The sequence below is a fragment of the Amphiprion ocellaris genome, chromosome 5 (assembly GCF_022539595.1).
Source record: "Amphiprion ocellaris isolate individual 3 ecotype Okinawa chromosome 5, ASM2253959v1, whole genome shotgun sequence".
NCBI lineage: Eukaryota > Metazoa > Chordata > Actinopteri > Pomacentridae > Amphiprion > Amphiprion ocellaris.
The window spans coordinates 12,532,507-12,556,625 of record NC_072770.1 but is presented as its reverse complement, the minus strand read 5'-3'; the positions used below and the strand labels follow the sequence as shown (position 1 = coordinate 12,556,625).

General features: G+C 39.7%; 1 protein-coding gene across 2 annotated transcripts in view; it reads right to left on the bottom strand.

The window, feature by feature from the left end:
• Window positions 1–24,119, bottom strand: part of LOC111580325 (copine-9-like) — a 184,628-nt gene that overhangs the window by 86,187 nt on the left and 74,322 nt on the right. Inside the window, exons 5-7 of one of the 2 annotated variants that reach the window (XM_055010559.1) lie at window positions 23,686–23,725; window positions 19,941–20,017; window positions 11,325–15,519 (exon numbers count right to left, since the gene is read on the bottom strand). In XM_055010559.1, the coding sequence (XP_054866534.1) occupies window positions 15,498–15,519; window positions 19,941–20,017; window positions 23,686–23,725 (139 nt within the window). In that variant the 3' untranslated portion in view covers window positions 11,325–15,497. Of the gene's footprint in view, window positions 1–11,324; window positions 15,520–19,940; window positions 20,021–23,685; window positions 23,726–24,119 lie in introns of those variants that run through there. The other variant, XM_055010558.1, reaches the window with a different exon arrangement.

The window sequence follows — 24,119 nt, the reverse complement described above, 5'->3', positions numbered from 1 at the left end:
GGGACACCACTAGTGCATGCACACAGCCTTGAAGTCCATGGTGCCATCCTACTTAAAAAGGTAGAGGGTTAATAAACTGAAATAAAGCAGACAGAAGTCAGACCATACACACAGACAGAATAATAATTACAATTTTATGAGGGAAATGGCATACGCCCACATACAAGCGGAGGCTATAGGTTAATATTTATTGATTTAATAAATGGAGACCATTTTTCTTTGAAGGAATCCAATTGGTTTTTTCTGATAGCAGATATTCTCTCAAGTGAAATGTGTTCTGTGAGGAGGTTCAGCCAATGGATGATGTTGAGGGCTTTCTTATCTTTCCAGTTAACTAAAATAGTTTTTTTGGCAATGGCGATAGCTGCAAGTGTGGGTTGGATATGAATGTCTGGAAGGGCTGTTTGCGTTAGATCACCAATTAGGCAAACGGTCGGGGAATGTGGAATCCCGCAGTCCAAAATATTGGAGAGTTTCTGTGTGATTGTTACCCAGAATTGATAGACGGGTGTACAAAGCCACAGAGCGTGAAAGTAAGTGTCCGTCATGTTTTGGGTGCATTGCGTACATGTGTCTGAGCGTGAGAAGCCCATTTTATACAGTTTATATTGTGTTATATGTGTTCTGTGAAGCACCTTAAATTGGATCAATTGTAAGTTGGTGTTTTTAGTCATTTTAAATGTGTTTTCACAGATTTGGGTCCAAAAATCAGAGTCAAAAGATTTGGATACGTCTTTTTCCCATTTTTGAGTTGGTAGGTGTATAGAGTGTGTCTTTGAGAGTAAACTATAAATTTTTGAGAGATTCTTCTTATTTCTTGGAGAGAGTTTCACAATGTAGTCGACAAATTCAGGTGGCTGTAAATCCGTTGGCTGTAAAGTAGTCTGAAGCGATGGAATTCTACTTGTAATAGTCTTCTTTACCTGTAGGTACTGAAGAAAATTTCCATTTCTTATTTCAAATGTTTGGAATAAGTTTATATATGTCCTAAATGTGTTATCATCCAGAAGGTGATGGAGGTGAGTGACTCCTCTCTCTGCCCATGTGCTGAAATAAAGAGCTATTTTGTTGTTTGCAAAATCAGGGTTGTGCCAGATTGGGGAGAGTATACTGGGTTTTAATTGAGAGCCTGTGATTTCCAGTGCTTTCCACCAAGCAGACAAGGTGGAAGCGATCATAGGGTTCTTGAAGCAGGAGTGATGTTTAAGAGCAGAAGAGATAAAGGGAAGGTCAGAGATTTTGATCTGGTTACAATCTAACTGTTCTAGTTCTAGCCAGGAGTTATATTCTTCATGTGGATGTATCCATTTGGTGAGATATTGTATTTGGTTGGATAAATAATAATACATGAAGTTGGGAGCCTCCAGTCCCCCTTCGGATTTATTCTTCTGGAGGGTAGTCAAGCTGATTTTAGCCTTTTTATTCTTTGAGTAGAATTTACCAATAGCGGAGTCTAACGATTGGAACCACTTTGATGTGGGTTTAAATGGAATCATGGAGAAAAGATAGTTGATTTTAGGTAATATTTTCATTTTGACTGTAGCTATTCGTCCCAAAAGGGAGATGGGGAGGTTGTTCCAACGCCTCAGATCATCACAGACTTTGTCCAAAAGTGGAGTGAAGTTCAGGTGAACTAATTCTGAGAGTTTGGAGGAAATATTTATGCCCAGATATCTGATGTTGCCAGTAGGAAAAGAATAATGCGAGTTTTGGGCTGCGGGCTTCCACGAGTTTTCTGTTAAAGGTAATATAATTGATTTTGACCAGTTGACGGAGTAGTCTGAAAGACGCGAGAAGGTTGTGATGAGGTTAAATACTTCCTTTACTGAAGTTTTGGGTTCTTGTAGATAAAGTAAAATGTCATCTGCGTATAGGTTAATTTTATGTTCAGACTCCAGAGCGCAGATACCTTTGATATCGGTGTTCTGACGTACAGCTGTTGCTAATGGTTCGATAAAGATCGCAAACAATAAGGGAGAGAGTGGGCATCCCTGTCTTGTTCCCCTTTGCAGACTGAAGCTTTGTGAAGTGATCCCATTAGTGGTGACTGTAGCCTTGGGTGAGTTGTACAGAGCTGATACCCACTGGATAAATGATTCTCCGAAGCCAAATTTGTGGAGCACAGCAAAGAGAAAGGACCAATTGACTTTGTCAAAGGCTTTTTCTGCGTCCAGTGACATAACAATAGCTTCTTTGTTGTGGCGTTGCGTCAAAGAGATTAGATTTAGAAGTCTTCTGATGTTGTTGGTGGAGTGTCGGCCATTTATAAATCCTGTTTGATCGCTGTGAATTATTGACGGGATGATTTTCTCCAGCCTAGAGGCGAGAGCTTTTGAGATAATTTTGATGTCGGTGTTGATTAGTGACAGAGGTCGATAGCTAGAGGGAAGCGTAGGATCTTTGTCTGGTTTCAATAATAATTTAATTGCAGCTGTATTCATGTGCGGACTGATATAACCATTATTTTTAATCTCTGTCACTGTCCTGAAGAAAAGGGGTGCTAACATTGACCAAAAATGTTTAAGAAATTCAGCAGGGAAACCATCAGGACCAGGTGCCTTGCCTGCTGGCATACTGTCTAATGCACATTGTAATTCTTTCATAGTCAATGGAGCATCTAATATGTCTCTGTAATTTGACGTTAGTTTGGGCATGTTTAAATTGTTGAGAAAATTATCTATATCTTCTATGTTTGGGTTAACTGCTGCTGAGTATAAACTCTGGTAATAATTATAGAAGGTCTGGTTGATTTCCTGAGGTGACTGAGTATATTTTCCTGAGGAATCCTGAATTGCTGTTATGAAGGATTTTTCTTTATTGCGCTGGAGTTGGTTCGCCAGAAATTTTCCTGATTTATTATTGTGTTCGAAATCATTATATCTTAGCTGTTGTAATAAAAACTCTGTTTTCTTGGATAGGATATTATCGAGGTTTAGTTTTGCATTTTGTAGTTCGGACCATAATTGATCACTTGGGTTTATTGCATAATTCTCTGTAAGTTGTTTAATTTTTTCTTCAATTTCTTTCTCTGTTTGTAGATCTTTTTTTTTCTTGTATGAGGAGTATGATATTATTTTACCTCTGATTACGGCCTTTCCAGTTTCCCAAAGCAAAGATGGGGGTAAGTCAACAGAGTCATTGTTTTTTAGAAAGTCTGCCCACTCACTCCTTATTACTCGATCAAATTCTGGGTCTTTGAGTAGAGAGATGTTGAGGCGCCAAGTCTGAGGAGGTTTAGGGATGGAATCTGTTTGCAGGCTGAGTGATATTGGTGCGTGGTCGCTGATAATGATTGGGTGGATTTTAGTAGTGACTTTATGTGCGATAGAGTTATTTAAGAGGAAAAAGTCAATTCTTGAAAATGTTTTGTGTACCGCAGAGAAAAACGTATAGTCCCTCTTTGTTGGGTTTTTGAGTCTCCAGACGTCGTCTAGTCCGAAATCTTTCATATAGTCATGTATGACTTTAACTGATTGTGACTGTTTTACGTGTATTGGACTATTAGATCGATCTACTGAAGGGTTTAAAACTATGTTGAAGTCACCACCGATAATAGTTATTGAGTTAGCAGATAAGTCTGCTAAGTGAGAGAAAACAGTGTGAAAGAAGGCTGGATCATCATTATTCGGAGCATAGAGGTTTACAATAGAATATAATTTATTAAAGATTGTTGCCTGGATAATAATATATCTGCCCTCTGAGTCCGTTACTGTACTGTTTAAAGTGAATGGAATTCTCTTATGGACTAGAATGGAGACCCCTCTTTGTCTGCTGTTATAACAAGATGAAAAGATGATACTATAATTCGAGTCTGATAAACATTTTTCTTCCGACTGTAGTAAATGTGTTTCTTGAAGGAGCAAAATATCTGCTTTTAATTTAGAGACATAGTCCATGATTTTAACTCTTTTTGTTTGTGAGCGTATGCCATGAACATTCCAGGCTACAATATTAAACTTGAACATAGAGAGAGAAGATGTTCTGTCACTGAGTATGTAGTAATGTAATATAACATCTGTGTGTGTCCTTGTGAGCTTTCTGTTGCTGTCTGTGAGCTGTGAGTGTTGGAGAGAGATGTATACAGCAGGTCAGGATCTATATATACATTATATAATAGCACATCATTGCCTGAAAAACTATCAACAAACACATTATAAAACATACAAGCACAATAAACATGGGGAGTACATAGAGTGTGAGTGAGAGTGTGGGGGGTGAGTGTGTGAGAGGGGGAGAGGGCTAAAGGGAGACATATAGAGAGGGAGAGAGAGAAAAGTAGAAGGAGGAGGGGGTTCTCCAGTGGGGAGTGTAGGTTAGGAGAGTGAGACATTTACACCTGTGACATTTTTTTTTTTTTTATAACATTTTCTAACATAAATGACTAAATGATATATTAAACGTTTAAGCCATTTTTTTTTTTTTTTTTTTTTTTTTTTTAGAAGAGCCAGGTGGTAATGGAGGGTTCCCGAAATAGCTGCCCATCTATGTATAGTTTGTCCACAACCAGTGCAGTCCGTTTACCTTTCTGTCTGTGTTCTTTCATGATGGGATATAATACTTTGCGCCTCTCGTTGATTTCCCTGGGAAACTGGTCGTTCATCCCGAACGACGTGCCTTTCAGCTCCCGTCCTTTGCTCCTTACGAGCACTTTCTGCTGGAAGTGCTCGAACTTTGCAATGATAGGACGGTGACGGTTTCCTCCTCGGGGTCCGAGCCGGTGGACGTGGTGGAAAGTGATGTTTTTAACAGTTTCCGCAGGGATTTTAAGCGCCGACACCATGAAGTTTTTAACAAGGGTCTCTGGGTTATCCGGTGTGGACTCAGGGATACCAGAAAAGATCAGGTTGTCCCGCATGCTCCTCGACTGGATGTCCAGGACGGTCTCCCTCAGGGTTTTGTTTTCTTTTTTAAGTGTACACACCTCTGAAGTGACCGCTGTCAGCGTGGACCGGAGTTCGGTGTTGTCCCTCTGCAGATCCTCGATCTGCTGGTGGGTGAACTCCAGGCTTGCTTTCAGGTCTTTTATCTCCTGGTGAAGCAAACTAAGAATATCGAGCTTCTTATTAATAGACTCGAGAACACTTACCTGGATATCCGTGACCTCCAAGTCTTGTGTGTCCGTCGAGGAGTCTGCTTTCTTCCTCTTGCTCGGGTTGGCGTCTTCCATGGTGCACCGGACGAAGTAGTCGTCAATAAAGTTCTCAAGGTCCTCCACTGTGAGCACTACCGTTTCCGATCTTGAGCAGGCTATTTAGTTAGGTTGTTGTTTTATTTATTTATTTATTTTTAATACAAATACGTCGAGATAACGGCGATTTGTTTACTTCTCATCTAGCAGCTGGGAGCCGCCATGTTGAATTTCGTCACTCTCACTGAATCTCGCGATCTCACAGCATCTCGCGATCCCTCTGACTAATTTAATGATATCTTCATTGAAAAAAGCTGTGTTTCTTTCAAAAATAAGGAGTGACCCCAAACTTTTGAACGGTAGTGTACATAATATGTCCAGTGAGTTCTGGGTCTGCCTCAGGGTCTCTTCCCAGGTGGACATGCTCAGAAAACCTCCAATGGAACTCTCAAGAGAGGCATCTAAATCAGATGTACGAACCACCTCATCTGGCTGCTTTCAACACGAAGGAGCAGCGACTCTACTCTAAGCTTCCTCCAGATGTCCGAGCTTCTCACCTTATCTTTTAGTCTGAGGACAGCAACCCTATGGAGGAAGATCACTTCAGCCGCTTGTATCCACAATATCATTCTTCTTTCACTGCTTCTTTCGGTCACTACCCAGAGCTCTTGACCATAGATGATTTACCAGTAGTTGGCTTCCTGAGCTCCACCTTCTCATTATTTGATTCGTCTGAAGTTAGGATCATTCAAGCACTGCCAGTATGTCAACCACACTGAATGAAATCTAATAGGTTTGTTTGGTCTGTCTTCATATATGCAGTCGCTCTTAGTGGTCTCAGAGGATGAGAAGTGTCTCTAAGCCACTTCTCAGGAGTGGAAACACCTGAAGTTACTCGACGCCACCCTGACCAAGGAGAAGCGGCACTCCATTATTGAAAGACAAGCTTCATCCTCTTATTCTCATCTTTTTTGGAGAAGTATTCATACCGTAGCAGGATAAGTAGTCCAAACACACCTCAAAGCTTTGACCTAAAGACCAAAGAAGACCAAGGACTGTGTTAAACTTTCCTCCACAGTCTTGATTCAAAAATATATCCAAATGATTCAAAATTGACCAAAATGACTTGAAACTCACATAAAATGCTTTAAATTTAACCAAAATGGCTTGAAACATTAAAAATTACTCAAAAATGTATCCAAAATAAATCAAAATTGACCAAAATTACTTTTATGGAGCACTTAAAAACTGAGAAAAGCAAAAAATCCTGACAAGGCAAGAAACTCTTTGGAACGCTGTTGCATAATGCTGGAATAACATAAATTATCAAGTGTGAATAAACTGCTTGGGTTCATGTGCTGCTGTCATTAAAGCAAAAATAGGACAAACAGATTCTGAGAGACATTTATCACAGACATTGATTTAAACTGAACTATTCAGTGATGCAAGGGTTGGTAAACTGTGACTTCTTGCCAGTTAAACTAAATGGGTTCTATTTCAAGAAAATCTCTGTTATATGTACTTTGGATTGACAGTTTCGGCATCTAATGAGGATGTCTCCTGAACACCTTTTTGCAAAACATGCGACTGGTAGAATGACCTTGGAGGGATTAGATCCATCCCATCTGGCCTGTGACTGCCCTAGGATCCCCTGGGGGAAGCTGAAGGACGTGACTGGGGAAACAAAATTTGAAGGCTTCTCTGCTTAGCTTGTTGCACTGTGATATAGGAAGGGATCGGAAAATAGACAAATGGACAGACTGCAGTTTCTTAATTAACTTTTGTCCAATGTTCGTCCAATCCGTCTAAGCACAATTGATTTTCAATGTCACACATTTAAATATGTGTATCACCCAAAACGGAGATTTAAGGACAGGGCAAAGAAAAGAAGGAATATTCAGCTGGAGAACCACCCAGTCAGCCTGGTAGTGATCCTAAATAAAATATGCTGATCACCTGCAGGGTAAATGGTGCTATAAATAGCTGAGCCGGTAAAAAGCCTCTCAACAAAAACCCTCAAGAACCCCTCAAGATCTCTCTCATCACTGATGCCAGTCGGAACGGGGCCCACCGGTAGAAATGAATCTTTTTTCTTTGCCAGCATCTCCTCACAGCACGGGTGTGACAAGGAGACAGTGGGTGGCAGACTATGGCATCTCCAGCTAATTATCTATTTGGACAAAGATCAAACGCCCTACTGTGGAAATTATGTTCAATGTTTATGCAAGTCTGAGCCATCGATGTGCCAAAAAGTGTGCAGAGAGGAGAGAGGTTGGAAGAAAAAGGCTTTAACAGAAGCCTTGACAAGGTGTAAAAATAAGTGTCACAGAAAAATGCTGGAAATGAAGCAGTACGCTATTAATTTTCTCCACGCATTCACACACTGCCTCAACAAATACACCAATCAGTCACAATATTCAGATTGCTGACAGTTGAAGTGCATGACACCGATCAGCTTCTTTAAAAGCAATATTCTGCAGGGAAACTACCGTGACACATGCCACCTACCAAAACCCTGTTGCAGACCAAGTACACTCCCCCATGGCAACATCAGCAGGACAATGAGCCCTACGACCAAAATAAAACTGCTCAGGAACCTGACAAAGAGCCCAAGATGTCAACTTGGCCTCCAAACTCTCCAGATCCAAATCTGATCACACCTTGCTAGCATCGGGTTGGTGCTCCTTTTGCTGTCAGAACCACCTTAATTCTTCACGATATAGATTCAACAAGGTGCTGAAGGCATTCTTCAGTGATTTTGGTCCATATTGACATGATAGCATCTCCTGTACATCCATGATACAAATCTCTCATTCCACCACATCCCAAAGGTGCTCTACTGGATTGAGGTCTGGTGACTGTGGAGGCTGTTGGAGTACAGTGAACTCATTGTAATGTTCGAGAAACCAGTTTGAGATGTTTTGAGATTTGTGACATGATGCATTATCCTGCTGGAAGTAGCATCAGAAGATGATCCACTGTAGTCACAAATGGATGGACATGGTTAGAAACAATACTCAGGTAGGCTGTGGAGTTCAGATGATGCTCAATTGGTACGAAGGGGCCCAAAATGAGCCAAGAAAATTTCTCCCACACCATTACACCACTAGCAGCCTGAACTGTTGATATAAGAAGGATGCTGTCATGTTGTGTAAGTCAAATTCTGACCCACAGTATGAATGTTACAGCAGAAATCGAAACTCATCAGACCAGGAAACATTTTTCCAATTATCTTTTGTCCAATTTTGGTGAGCCTGTGTGAATTGTAGCTTCAGTTTCTTGCTCTTAGCTGACAGGAGTGGCACCCGGTGTGGTCTTCTGCTGCTGTAGCTCATCTGATTCAAGGTTCGGCATGTTGTGCGTTCAGAGATGGTATTCTGCATTCCTTGGTTGTAACAAGTGGTTATTCGAGTTACTGTCTTTCATGTCAGACAAGTCTGGCCACTGACATCCAACTTCTGGCATCACTAAGGTATTTTCGCCAAGAGAACTGCCGCTAACTGGGCATTTTCTCTTCTTTGGACCATTCTCTGTAAACACCAGAGATAGTTGTGGGTGAAAATCCCAGGAGATCTGCAGTGCCCGTCTGGCACCAACAACCATGCCACATTCAAAGTCACCTAACCACTTTTTCTTCATCATTCTGATGCTCACTTTGAAATTCAGCAGGTTGTCTTGCCCTTTTCTACATGCCTAAACACACTGAACTGCTGCCATGTGATTAGACATTTGTGTTAAGGAGCAGTAGAACAGGTGAACCTAATACACCGACCAGTGAGTACACATACAAGGTAACTTTTCACTCTAATTTAAACAGTTTTTTGTTCAGCCAGTCCAATAAGCTACTTCACATAATTGCTATATGGTAACAAAGATCTCCACCCTCGCTGCTCACAGATTTCTGTACTTTTTCACCTGTTTCTTGAGTTGCCTGCTTTGAGTTTAACATAAATACTACTGAGGTATGGTACAGACATGACTTTGCAAACCTGCTCCAACTGCAACCCAATCAAACATCCTAATGCGAATCTTGATTATCTTTATGACATATGGAGTATTACGAAAAAACAGCTTTCTTAAACCATGCGCATTTTTTATTTGCAAAGCCTCCCCAGAGCCTACAAAAACCTATACATATGTGTAGTACAGTGCTTAAAATCGAAACAAACCATGAAGTGAAAAACCTTTTGCTGTGTTATTCTATCTAAATAATTTTATTCAGATAAATGAGACTCATTTTGGGGGTCTGCATTCAGTTCTCTTAACAATAATAAAATCATCCCTGAGGTTGTTTTAGTTGTTGTTGTTCAGCTGCAGTCAGAATGAAAATAGGTGGAGTTTAGGAGTTTTCGTTGGTTGTCCTCCTCTTACCTCGACAGTTTCTTTCTTCCTGCGTTTAATTATTTACATGCAAAGACATCATTTAAAATTTAAATGAGCCCTAAATGGCACACACCAGAGTTGGGCGTCTTGATGTTAGCAGGACATAGTATATTGTGCTTTATTGCATCCAGTACAAATGACTGAACACTGGAAAATTGTCTTATCACAAGTGTAAGTGAGCTGCATTTATTTTGACTCGGAAAGAGGTAGTTTCATCCAAATTGAAATATCTGAGGTCTTTTCCTAATTGCACAGAGGTTAATTAAAAGGTTTAAAGCCAGCAGTCGATAATGGGAAGAGCGATGAGATGAAAAAAATGGGTAGTTAGAGAACCCACCATCTCATTTTTCATCTGAATCTTAATTTTATCGGTGAGCTGCTCACAATGTAAAATGCATGTAGAAGAATTTAAGACGCAGAAATTGTCAGGATGCTGCTCGGAACAAATACGAGGCTGTGGAGCTGCTAATAACAATACCTGTCAGTGAAGAACATGCAAGGTATTTTTAGTCAGACTATTGTACTCTGAAGTGATTTGGCAGTCTGTGTCAGTGAGTCACTGTAATAATTTTCTGAACGGTTTCAGTCCAGCACTTCGTCGTTTAACTTTTAAACACACTACATGAAAGGGCTGAAAGAAGGATGACAAAGATGAATTTATCCAGCTGGTCAGTGTCTGTCTGAGCTGAACAATGCAAATGGAAATGAAAAAATTCAAACAATCCCATCATCTTGTCATTTATTTTTCCCATTGCAGCTGTGGAAGGAAAGTCATTCAAGCACTGCTGTCAGCACTAAGCTTCTGTCTGAATAGGAGGTTGGGTGGTGGTGGGATCCACTGTCACCTTCCTCCTCGGTCTGATTAAGCTCAGACCCTCCAGCTCATACATCTCAATAAAGCTCCTCGACAGCTCTTTCCTCCTGTAAATTGATGTTTGCTGGAATTTAATTTATTTTGGGAACGTGACTCCATCCCCTGCACTGGTGGAGATCTAATTATGCATGTATGAAATAAATACTTAGGCTGCTGCACCAATTCACGGTGGCACAGTGACTTATAGGTGGGTGTGGAGGTATGAAAATGGATGTAAAAGGGGCGGGGGGCAGAAAGAATAAGACAAAGATAGTCAATGGAAAGTGTTTGACTCCCACAGGAGAGTAAAAAAAACAATATCTGGTTACTGTCCATGCAATGCAAACACAGAATCTCCAGGATTTTAAAACACTGAAAACTCACTGAAGGTGATTCTTTACAGAAAAATCACATGAATTTAACATGTGGGAACATGTGGTACCATACACCTTTTTAAAATTTTTTTTGGTTCCTTCCCACCATCACTAAAAGGGAATCCAAAGGCAACTTTGGATTGTTGTGTTTTCTGCTCTCCGTTTTTAATTTGTGAGGTCTGTATCTTACTATGCTAAGCACTGTGAGATGCCATATTTGGGAATCTGTGCTATATAAATAACATTGATTTGAAAATAAAACACATGTAGAAAACCTGTCACTGCAGGTCATACAATGTGCAGCATGTTTAATTTTTTTCTACAGGTAGTGCAGTAATATGTAGACCATTTCTCCATATGCAACAGTTTAAAGGAAGTAGAGGGAGAAACTTGCATTATTACATGTGAAATCCATACAAATACTCATGAGAACCTCATTTGATTACATGTTAAATCTGTGGTATTACAATGAAAATTAAAAGTGAGACACAGACTCCAGTGAAGTTTGTATTCAATCATTAACATATTTTCACACATTTAACATGTTTAGAAACACCAACCAGAACAGTTTTTGTGATGTCAAATTCATATGATTTTTCTGTAAGCGATAAAGTCGAGTAAAGGGGGTGGATGAACATGGAACATTGTGACGACCCTCCACTTCAACACCAGATGTGCCTGATCAGGAGCCGAGGGTCGCCACCTGACTGAGCCACACCTGCAATCAGTGGCTCAGCTGCATTTAATCGCTGTCCTTTCCAGTCGAGACGGGATCGCTGACAGGAGCGGTGTGTCTTTGGAGCTCCAGCCCCACGCTGGAATGGATTTACTGATTTGGCAATAAAACCTTTGTTTTCTTCACCGTACAGTGGTTGTCTCCATGTTGTTGTTACAACTGTGGAGTCCAGTTGTAACAACATTATTTTACTACTCGCAAATGAGAGTGATTTCCCAAAATAGTGAAAAAGCAAAAAATATTTTAAAAGTAGCTATGAGGGTTTTGTCTTTACTATCTGTGGAGGAAAAAAGCCTTTGCAGGGGAAGATCATTGTTGTAGCCACTAGGATTTTTCCAATAAAGTACCGAATGACTTGGCCTTTGCATTATATCAACCAACACAAAAAAGTTTTGAAATGGCTTTTGAAGGAAGAGAATATTTAGATCAACCCCTTTTTCTAGAAATGACGCTGCTACAAAATATAAGTGACTTCATGTGCATCGTAGTTGCTGCTGTATTATTTTCAGAAGAAACTTTTAGAAACTACATTGGAGTCACCTGAAGGTGGGTGGATTTAACATCCAGACTCCCATCTGTAGTCCACAGCTTATTTCCCCAACCATGAAACTCTACTTTTAGATGTCTCTGGCAGTTTTATTTCCTTAATTTGCACTTTCACTGCAGACAAAGCACCAGGAACAGAAAAGCTCTAACTCAGGTGGAGAGGTAAGAAACCTTTAGTTTCATTTTATCTTTTAAGGTTTATCGCTGTCCCCAAATCAGTTTCCCACATGCTCTGCTCCGAAGGCTCCCTGAGGACGTAATTGAGAGCTCATCTCACTTTCATGGCCTTGTGAGTTGCTTGATTACAAAGAACAGCTCTGGTGGAGGACTTAGCAGTAGCAACATCCTCACCACCCAGAATCTCCCACACAGGAGCTCAAGTCTCCTTTCCATGGCAACATGCTGTCTGAATGACGCAAAATAAATACGATTCAGATGGGCACGAGGACACTAAAGCAGTAGTCAGATCAAAACACAAACTTCCTGCTTTGTGGAAACTCATCCAACATATCAAAGGCAAAACTACAGGCTTTTATGTCACTTTCAGATTGGAATCTGAAGCTTTCAGAGACAGGAATCGTCAGGTTCTTGTCAGATGAACAGAACTGATGTTTAAACACTGGCTGGGCAAAAAACAGTGAAGTACCACGGAGTGAAGTGACAAATCAATGCAAAGGTCTGTTAACAGGCAGGAGCGATAGGGACTGATCAAAGAGCTGGGCTCGTGCCAGTCTGCTGTATCAGTGGCACACAGGATGGGAGAAACATCAAGCATCCATTTACATATGGCTTTTTAATATTTAATGGCAGGTGGGCTGCCAATAGAAAGAGATTTACATCTGAGAGGCGAAGCCCTCGTTAAGCACACAAGTTAATAAAGTGTGCCAGTTGATATGTGCTCGGCTCATTAGTGATTCTTTTGTCAAACCTCTGATGAATATACAGCAGTGTTTGAAGTGTTTGGTTTAGCTGGGATTAAGAGCACTACTTTGTCAAAACCTGCATTTGAAGACCAAAGTGGAATCAAGGAGTGTCAAAACATATCTGCAGGAGGACAGAGAGCAAATCAATTACTGTTCTGAGGGACTGAAGACACCCGGCTAACCTCCTCCGCTATCCTGAGAGAACTTCAGATTCACTGCACTGTAAATACCACAGGGACAGCCGAGGCTCGCTCCTTACCATATTCAAACCCATCTGAATTTGTAATGTGTGAGGCAGCGGAGGAGAAATAGTTGAAGAGCAGAGGATCCCCAGTTGTGCGTGGCACCATTTAAAACAGAAAAAAAAGGAAGAAATGCTTCAAGAGGCAAAAGATGACTTGTTCTGATCTGTATGCACATACAGTAGGTCGGAGGTGGTAACTGGTAGGTGGTAGGTTGTGTGTTGCATCATTTATTGAGAGACTCGCTCTGTTAAAATCACAGCTTTAGAGACTCAACAGTCACTGATGGGCAGATTAATAACCTGCCTTCATATTTCATGCCTTCATTTAAATATAAAACAGTGTAGATATGTGGGTCACAAACTTTTTTTTCCTGGCATCCCGCCTTCATAAACCAAAAATGCTGACACCTACAGAGAAATACAGATTAGCACAACAGGATTACATTAACCCCATAACACCATATTTTGCTCCTGGTCTTCCCCACCTACATTTTAAAAATTGCTTGTTATGGATAGTGAAACATGCCTCATTTCCATGCTCACAAATACCTACTTTCCTGCTGGACTCCCAGATGCTGGTTGCTGTGGAGACCATTCAGTCATTCTAGGTCACGTCTCTCTGAACATTTCCTAATGTAGGCGAACGGTAATAGTAAAAATAACAGCGAAGTTAAACTTGTGGGAATGATTCCATAGGGCTTATTATCAAAGGTTTACGTAACTTTTATTTAAAAAATCTTTGCTTTAACTTTAACTCTTTTAGCATTGACAGATGAAGCCAACAGCATTGATCAAGTCATCACAACAGCGATGAATGTTAACGTCTGAGATCACTTGGACGGTGAAGTTAGTTCTTGTAGTCAGCGTGATGTATGTAGGAGAAATAAAGACCTGAGTGACTTTGACAAGACACAAATGATTCCAAATCATGAAAACATCTGATAATTAATTTTAAAATTGCAATTCAGCACATTTATTTTTTAAATGCCTCCGAACAGATCACAAAAATATTGTTAATGTGACTCAACTTGAACAATGCCAATGTTAGATGAGTTATACATATTTTACAACACATAGAAATTTCTGAATGTTTGCGTCTCCTAATTTGTTTTAAGAGGGGAAAAGAAGTGGGTGAGCATCAGGAATTTAGCATTTAGATTAAATTCAAATGACATTTGTGGGTTTTTTGTCTTGTGTTGTAATTAAATATGATCAAAGCACTCGCACACAGTCCAGATGATGAAGATTTGCTGAGCTTGAATGTAAAACTTTGAAGAAGTAACAGTTAGGAATGCTTTTTTAAGATTCAAGATTAGGTTTTCATGGATTTTTCTGCATATGTGAGCTTTGTCAGTCTGAGAAATGTCCTAAAGTGATGTTACTTGAATCGTCATCGGTTGAGGTTGAAGACTACAAACTTTAAAAAGTGAAAAAGTTTGGGGTTGTGGAGTTAGAGAGAGGTGTCTCATACAGACTCTAGGCTACATTAGCTGCTGCTAAAATAACTGACCTCAATGTCGGACTGAACTATTTGAAGCAAGTTTGAGGAAGGTAGAAGCAAAATGCTAAAATGATGGTACTCCATTATTGCCATGAGGGAATATACAAGATTTGAAGCCGACTTTACAGGAGCTCGCAATAATGGAAATATTTTCAGAGCTGCCATAAAGATCTGTTTACTGATCTGTAAGCATGCAAATTTGTGGAATCAGTGTGACATAAAATCCAAAAGATAATCAGATTAAAGTGGTTAAAGTGGATGAAGGTGTTTTTCAGTGACTTAAATGTGCTGATCTGGTATCTCTGTCTGAGCTGCGTATTACATGACATGCCGAGTCATTCTGCACAACATGCTTCAGCAAAAACTCCTCCGTATTTTAATTACTTTTCCTTACTGCTATGCATTAAAATGTTTCCTCTCTGCTTTCCACAGTGCACAGATTGCATGCTGGGATTGACATATTAGTGAATGTGGATTATTTTGTTAAAATATAAAGTGGCTTTTCAAATGCATAAGTATGGTGTATTTGTGCTTGGAAATCCACCTTTAATAAGCCTTTATTGGTAGTAAGTGAAACAATAACCGTGCAACTTCATGTAAAACTTGAGACTAGCGTACATTACCAAAGCAATTGATATTGATATATTGATGAATGGTTTTTCACCATCTTTGTGCTTTTTCTGGCTCAACAGAAGAGTGTGTGTCGTGACTTGATGCTTGAGGTGGGTTTCCCTCATAATCCTGTCCTCCGCACGCTAAATGCCACAGGGCCTTCTTCCTCTCCCCACCCAACATCTGAAAATAGATCCTCACCGCCGCTCTGATGTCATCCTAAGCACAGGAGAATAGAGCAGAATGAAGGAGTTGGCTTGCCCAGCTGGATTTTTCATCAGTACAGAGTATAAAGTACACTTCATGCTCTCAGTTTCCTTGGAAACACGTCTGTTATCAAAATAAAAGAAAAAAAAAATCAGTATGCATTTCTAATCTTTGTGTCTGTGTGTGCTCTCAGGTGTGTCCGTCTATACTTATCTTCTGAAAGGTCAACTTTTCTGTCAGTCTGTCTGATGTCAATGGGCTGGAAGTCTGATGCTTGTACTATGTCGATATTGATGTGTTCTCCAAGAAAGTTTGTGTAAAGACAAGTCCAAGTTGTAGCAATCTGCCTTCATACTAAGTGCTCAGGTGGTAGAGGTTGTTCAGGAAGTGTCCTTGGACAAGACACTAAACCCAACGTTGCTGATAACACATAACAAAGCACTTTGAGCACCAGTAGAGTAGAAAAGTGGTATATGTGCAGAGCATTCATCTACATGGATATTGTCTAGGTTGCTGTGACTCTTTGGGGCTTCTTCTAACACATTTGTAACTTCAAGTCCAACTCAAGACTCTTTCTTTGATGTTGTCCCATTTAAACAGGACAGTTTTGAATATGTCAAGCTTAATACAGCCTGAACTGGACACACAGAGATAAAATAGGTAAGATTCTTCTTATCTAACTCAGGTAAAGCAGCAAAGAGGTATTTTTTACCAAAATGTCAGACTGTTACCTTTAAACTTGGCATTTTATTATGCCACACTATTACTGTTAAATTTTCATGCTGTGATGGTGAACAAATCTAGCTCCTGTGTGTCTCAGTCCATCAAACATTTGCTTGGTTTGACATGAGCGGTATCGCAACTTTTATATATAGTACTGTTCAAAAGTTTGGGGTCACCCAGACAATTTCATGTTTTCCATGGAAACTCACACTTTTGTTCATGTGCTAACATAACTGCACAAGGGTTTTCTAATCATCAATTAGCCTTTAAACACCATTAGCTAACACAATGTAGCATTAGAACACAGGAGTGATGGTTGCTGGAAATGTTCCTCTGTACCCCTATGGAGATATTCTATTAAAAATCAGCTGTTTCCAGCTAGAATAGTCATTTACCACATTAACAATGTCTACACTGGATTACTGTTTAATGTTATCTTCATTAAAAACAACAACTTTTGTAGGCCTATATCTGTTTTTGTTTTTTTGTTTTTTTTTTCACCAAGGGAGTGTGACTTCCATCCAGGTTGCAGGAATCAATAGCCCCTCTCTGCTCCTGGATGCACTTCGCCTCTTGGCAACACAACCCACGTCCGTCTCATAGCTTCTCTTGATGGGACTCAGCCAACACTTCAAAACACCCAGACACCAAAGTTGCTGTAACACAGTACTGGCATCCAAGGGCATCAGAGCCTCTCCGTCTCATTGACAAGCTGTCTGAATTAGGAAACGCTCCTGCGGGCTTCAACCAAGATAAATGACGGCGCAGGAGCAGCTGCCCGATCGGCTTTGACAAAACACAGGAAGGTCTCAAACTGGGAATGTGATTTATAGGTGGCTGATTAATAGATGTGCTGCTTTATGCCCCTGTAGAGGAATCCTCCTTTCACTGCTAGGTTGTTTATGTTTTCATTTTAATGGGAGGCTTTTCTAATCAATTTTTATTAATATCCAAGCCACACACGGCATGAACAGCATCTCGGTTTCACTTTGGTCTTCATTCACACCTGCAATAAAGCAAAACAGAGCAAAATGGATTCTTTCCTCCTTTGTGAAATACTCAGAAACATCTAGGAAGGCACGTGCATGTTGCAGCTCAGCCCGTCACGATGGCCGTCTAATTATAGGCAGAACATGTTGGAAGCTCTCCGAGGCTCTCAAAACACAAACAAAAGGCCCGGTAAAATAGTAGCTTCATCTTGTTTCTTGTTGTCAGCCTGAGGCGAGCACGCTGCTCACTCCTGCGCTCTCTTAAAGGTTAGCGAAGAAAGAAGGAGAAAAAGCTGCTTCTTCATCGGATCTGCTGTCAGCTGCTGATTCGGTGATGACGGATCGATCAAAGGCCGACAGATGACGTTCACTTTCATCAGAACTGCACTGGGTTTTTGTATTCCGACTGCAATGCTATGTGGTGCATCCAAAAGCAAAAATAAAATGCTTTTAACCTTTAATATCTGACTGGGTCGCGCTGTACATGCCCCAGTATGTAGATTACATTTACACTTGGGAGCTTCACAGTACAACAACCGGCTTTCCAGACACGCCAATGACAAGATGCATTTAAAGGGGAAAAGCCCTCTTCAAAGGACAACTTATTAATATGTGAAGATGGTGGAAGCTGCATTTACATTCTCCTGGCCCTCCAGTAGTCTGGTGATGAAGTCAAGGAGCAAGTTCTAGCAAACAGTGTGGCTCCAAAATCAGCATTTTATTCTAATCACTACCAGCCTGACACGTAGGCATGAACAAGACAGTCCAACATCCTCAATCCTGTCAGTATGTCTGATATCAGCTGCCACAAATCTGAGCCAGCAAACACTAACATTGTGCAGATATTGATGTGTGGTGTGCTAAGCTAAAGCAATCGACCATCACCTATATTGATGTCAACATTGGTTTAACCTGTGAATGTCCAATACAGACTCTGTAGGTCCGAGATGTATTTGACCTTAGAAAACACACACATTACCACACTTCAGTAGATTTTATGCTGTTATGTACTTCATTAACGAGCGAGCTTATCGCAGAATAGCCAGCTTCTAATATTTTTTAATGTAAAATGACACTGATGACAGAATGTTTGGTTTGTTGTTCAGACACTTTACTGAAATGCTGCTGCTTGGAAAATAGTTCCTAAGTACAAAGTTTTGTATCATAGTTCTTCATATGTTGGATTAAATAAAGCAAATGTATTTCAAAAAGTACTCAAAGGTTCAGTATGTGTTCAGTATTTTAAAGAAAATGTGAAAATCAGAAGCAACACAGGCACTTAAAGTCGTAGTGCAGCTCTGTTGCAAATCCGTCCACATCTTTCAAAAGTTTCAATGATAAATGCGCTCTACCATTTCTAAAATTTGCTGGTGACACCCTAATTACCTGTTTTTGCACCTGTTTTATAGATGCCAGCATTATGGCACCTTATTGCTATTTATATTTCTTTGACAAGCACAATTTGCACGTTAATTGTATGTTTGTACATTGTTTCCTTCTATATCTTGAGTGTAACATGTCTGAGCCACTGGATACCTTGAATTTCCCCACAAGGCTGAATGAAGTATCTATCTATCTATCTATCTATCTATCTATCTATCTATCTATCTATCTATCTATCTATCTATCTATCTATCTATCTATCTATCTATCTATCTATCTATCTATCTATCTTTCTTGACTAGGATACTTGATTTCGAAATTGTTAGTTTCTGAACAGGGACACAACTTCATATTTCACATTTATGACTTGAAAACAGTGACTGTCATAACTTGAAACACAAACACTAGAATTTGAACTCAGGCCCAACTTCAGACTTGACTTGGGACTTGTTAGTCTTTAGAGATTCTAGCTCAAAAAGAAGTGAGATTCCATCTGTCCTAAATAAGACAGACGTCACTAAGATCTCCACATGAAGCTTTGATCCACAGGTGCAGCTACATAATCTGCTGCATTTTATTTAAAATCCTGAAAAAAACAGCAATGTGGTTCACACAATAAAGGAAACATCCCTGATCACTCGGCTCACCAGCTATCATCAGAGTGCAATTGGGACAAGTGATGGCTCAAGATATGACCCACATTCACATGGGTTCTCTTGGGAATAAAATCCTCCATCAAAACAGTACTGAAAGTGCTTTCTTGACTAACTTTGAATATTGGTAATAATGTGGTTGTTGAGTGAACTAGAAAAGAGTATGTGAAGTACAAAATAACAGAATTAGCCAAGACACAGATGTTTGGATGTGGCATATTCACTCCCAGGAAACAAATGTAATGACATTGCTGTCACATTCTCATAATAATATTTTAACAGATGGTAAAGCCAGCCTTTCATTCTGATGAATTTTAACCACACTCATCCCGAAAATGTCTGTAATGTCACAGTTTGAGTGTGAATAATAAAAGAATACTGACAAATGTGATCACAAACTGCACAGTTCTGACATTTTGCTGGAAAAAAAATTACATTTTCTACACGTAATTAGAAACAAGTGTCGATTTAACCTCTGGCGCATCATATGTGCTAGAACACAGATGTCATACCTGCCTCTGGAATGTTCATACTAATTATAATAGAGTATAATTATAATAATAGCACAGTTTTTCTTGGGTTTGTGGGGGACCGCAAAAAGGATCTTAATGTTAAGATCACAATCCTACACAGGATTCATGGAGGAGCCTGCATGCATCAGCATCTGCCAGTATGTTGTACTCACGAAAGCGTCCTCTCCAGTCTGCTGCCAGTTGAGCCGATGATCTCTCCCAGTGTGCAGAACATCTGACCCAGGAAGTCCTTCACAGATTACAGGAAACCAGCATCATCAATACAGCACACTATCGGCCAACTTCAAGCAACTATTGATTTTCCCACAAAACATTTCATTTTTATTTTGTGGTATTTTATCTGCAGCTAAATCTTCTCATTCATTCACCTCACGGACTTAGGGGGCTGCTCCAAAATCCATCTGTTTTTACGTGCATTTTCAACTGCTAAGTAAAAAACCTGAAGTACAAACGATGAAAACTTCAAAGATCAGATCTGACTGGAGCAATGAGGAAACTCCAATCTTCCTTTGAGTGAAATTGAAAACTATGGCTGAAAAAGCCAAGTCCATCATGTGTTCTATATTCTTTTTCACAGTTTAAGGATTGACTCTTTCAATTATATCAACTCGTCGTGCAATCTCCTTCTGCAATAGTTAACTGGCACTGATTGGAGATTTACTACCACTAGTTTTTTTTTTTGTTTGTTTTTTTATCTCAGTCTCACTCAATACATCCATTATTGTTATGTGAATATTAGTTTGCCATTTACACCTGGTATCTGCACACAATTTAATTCCAAACTCATCCAGATTAGGGAAAGCACATGTCAATGCAAAGTGTGAATGCATGCAGAATCCCCTGGAATTCAAATGTGTATTGGACTGAATCAGCGCTACGGTATTGGAGGGAATCGTGTTGTTTGTGACATTACGTGACACACTGGGACATGTCTAAGTCGGCATGCGCAATCTAACTGATTTACATATTGATATTGGATCAGATTGCAGCACAATGCTGATAGTACAAATTCATTTTAATACCAGATATAAATGCAAAGACCTGCAGATGGGTTGTCGGTATGTAGATAATGTATGCAGGCAGATCACATTTTAATGCCAGGTGTAGATGGTCCTGGAATAAGAGGCAATGACGTCTTAAAAGCGCTCCAAGCTGTATGAAAAGCATCTTCACTGGAAGCTTGACATTTATGCTTAATGCTGCTGCTATCATTTATCTACCAAGTCTGATCACACTGCACTGTCACATCACATCGTGCTTTCATCGATGCACCGACTTTCACACTTGAGCCAAGCACATAAAAGTTTCAGATGATTTTCTATAATGCATCACTAATGAAAACGTATCCCTGAAAGTCTGTCAAAAAGCACCACGTTACTACAATAATGCACCATCGGTAAGTGGGCAGGCGAGCTGAAATGCATTGAAAGGAACAGGTGACTAAGAAAAAGAGATCACATTCTTTTATGAGATGCTGAGATTACAATCAAAGTCTCTGAGATGAGAGAAACCTTCTCACAATTCTGCCAAGATGGCCTCTTATCTGTCCACTGTGACTTCCTTCATTCCTAAAAGAATCAGCTACGCAGTCACAGAAACACATTCAGAAGTCTATAAGTTTAACACTGCACAAAAACCTGAGGTAAGATGGGAAAATGTCCAGCAGATAGAAGGAAGAATGTTGAAAATGCTGGCTTACCTTCTGCTCATCCATGTAAGGAGGCAGTGAAGAAAGGCAGATAGGAGTTAGGGGAAAAGCTAGATAAACACATTAACAACACCTCAAGTTGATGCCAAAAAATGCATGCATACACACTGATAAAAGCTGTCTTTGTTGCTTAGTACACTAAGCTGATGTGAGATGCTTTTATCATTAGTTTGATCAACCACTGTATGATATAAATATATAAAAAACACACTATCCTTTTGATTGAATTTATGCTTTCTACATTGATTGGACACCACTTGATCTAACCTGCATGTCTTTGGACTACGGGAAAGGTTACGACAAACCACTGACCCAAACAAAAAGAAAATTCAATTCAATTTTATTCTTATAGTGCAGATTCATAACATATTTCATCTCAAAGTGCTTAGCACAGTAAGGCACAAAACTTACAAACAGAGAACAGAAAACCCAACGATCCAAAGATGTCTTTGGATTCTCTAAGAGCGACGGTGGAAAGGAACGAAAAAAAAAAACTTGGATAGTGGAGAAAACAGGTTTCACAACATTCAAAAATGGCTGAAGGCCCTGAAAGAATTTAATTTTCCCAGAATTAGAACTGCTTTAGCTGTAACTGTCCCACAAAAACACTGGAGATGCCTCAATGTAAAACAGTGGAGCTCTGATCAGTAACTACACTGCAACGCATGCATGGTAGGGTAACTGGTTAACTGATTTTCTGTCTCGGCATCCCACCTCTCACAGGTAGGAAAGACTCCAGCCCCCACCTGCAACACCTCTACAAAGCGAATATAATCAATGGATGGATAGATATTGTAACTGACAAATTTAGTATGTTTGTTACTGATGATAAAATGCTCCAAAAATGTGGCTTAATCTACCTTACATACCGACTGGAGCATGTACTAACAGTCACTATACAACAATCAGCCACAACATTAAAACCATCTGCACCTGCTGCCAAAACAGCTCTGATCATTGTTACATAAACATGGGACCTCTATGGGTTTCTTGTTATGTCTGGTCCTGGGACATCGGCAGTGGATTCCTTGGGTCCACTGGGTTGCTGGATGGATTGGGTGTGTCCCAGTAAAAACTGTGTTGGTACAAAAATGTGATCTACTCCAGATTTAACCCATCTAGGCATAGACATTTTTCATCTGGACCTGTTCTAAAGTGATTCAGATGCAAAACAGCACACTAAAATCTCCATATAGTTTTATACTTACACAAAAATAATGATTTTCCATATCAAAAATTGTTTATAGAGTCTTTAGCCTTTGTATGACAATCTATTCAAGATGTGACCCACCTAAGCTTACTGGCTTTTGATCTGGATCTGGTTTGATGTGGTCCAGGTGCAAAATAACACAGTGAAATCTCCAACATTGTAATTACATTTTCACAAATAGATTAACAGTTTTACGAATCAGAAACTGTAGGTTGAATCATCTTCCGTCTCTGTATGACAGTCTAGTCCAGAATCTAGTTCATTCACTTTTACCTGTCAGTGGTTTTAATGTTGTGGCTGATTGGTGTTTGTCACATTTCCAGCAATAGCAACACATTGTTTATAGGGTCCCTTCAGTAAAACACCATGTATGGATCATGAACATTGTTGTTCTAATGTAGTTTTGTGGCAAAAAGTTCAAAGGTCACTGTACTTATTTTTTGTTTGTTTGTTTCTGCCACACAATTCTGTTCAGCAACATTACACACTCACATCCAAAACCAATCCTCTAGTTCTATGTATCTCATCATCATATAAGCATCTGAAAATGTGGTGATGAAAATGGAAAATAGTCCTTGGGGGGAAAATGAGGCATGCAAGAGTGCTGATTTACTGTACTGTACAACATCATACTAAAAGAAGAGAATTTCAGATTTCATGTATTTGATCCATTGATTGAAGTAAAGATTAAAAAAATTAAAGAAGATTTTTCCTGAAAATAGGAAATGTAGTGAGGAAAAAGGCTGCATGGGGACTGTGACTGATTAAATGGATGAAACCCACTAGAAAAGAGTAAAATATGTTTTGTTTTATTTGATCAACTGACTGGATGTAAAAATAACAAGTAACTGAAGACAAAGCAAAACCTGTAAAACTTCAATCAACAAAGTTATTTATTCGTGTATTCAGGTACATTTTTGACCTGATATAAACCCACATGTCATTATAAAATACATTAAAATGCTGAAAAGTAGCTTACATGTTTGGAGAGGTTGGAGCTTCTGGTATCCACATTGTATCTGCAGTTTAACAAAAAAAACAACAACAAAAAGCAGACATTAGAAGAAATCATAAAAATACATGTATGGATCTGGAGCAGCGTTGAAATGTGATACAGTTTGAGTTCAACATGCAGATTTAAGTCTCTCTCTGGCTGATCTTTTTCTGCTGTTTCCCCCTGAGGATTTCCTTTTGGAAGCATCACCAGAGGTTTCGCTACAAAGAAGCTCATGTTCAACGAAAAGGAAATCCACTCTAGTGTGGAACAGCGTTACCCAGACATCCTGTATTCTTCAGGTCATCATCTCTTGATGGATCTCTCCATCTTCCAGTCATTTCTTGTCAGGATATTTTTACAAAGAGGACAAATCTTTTCACCTGTTCTCCTCATCACTTTCCTGCTCCAGAGTCACA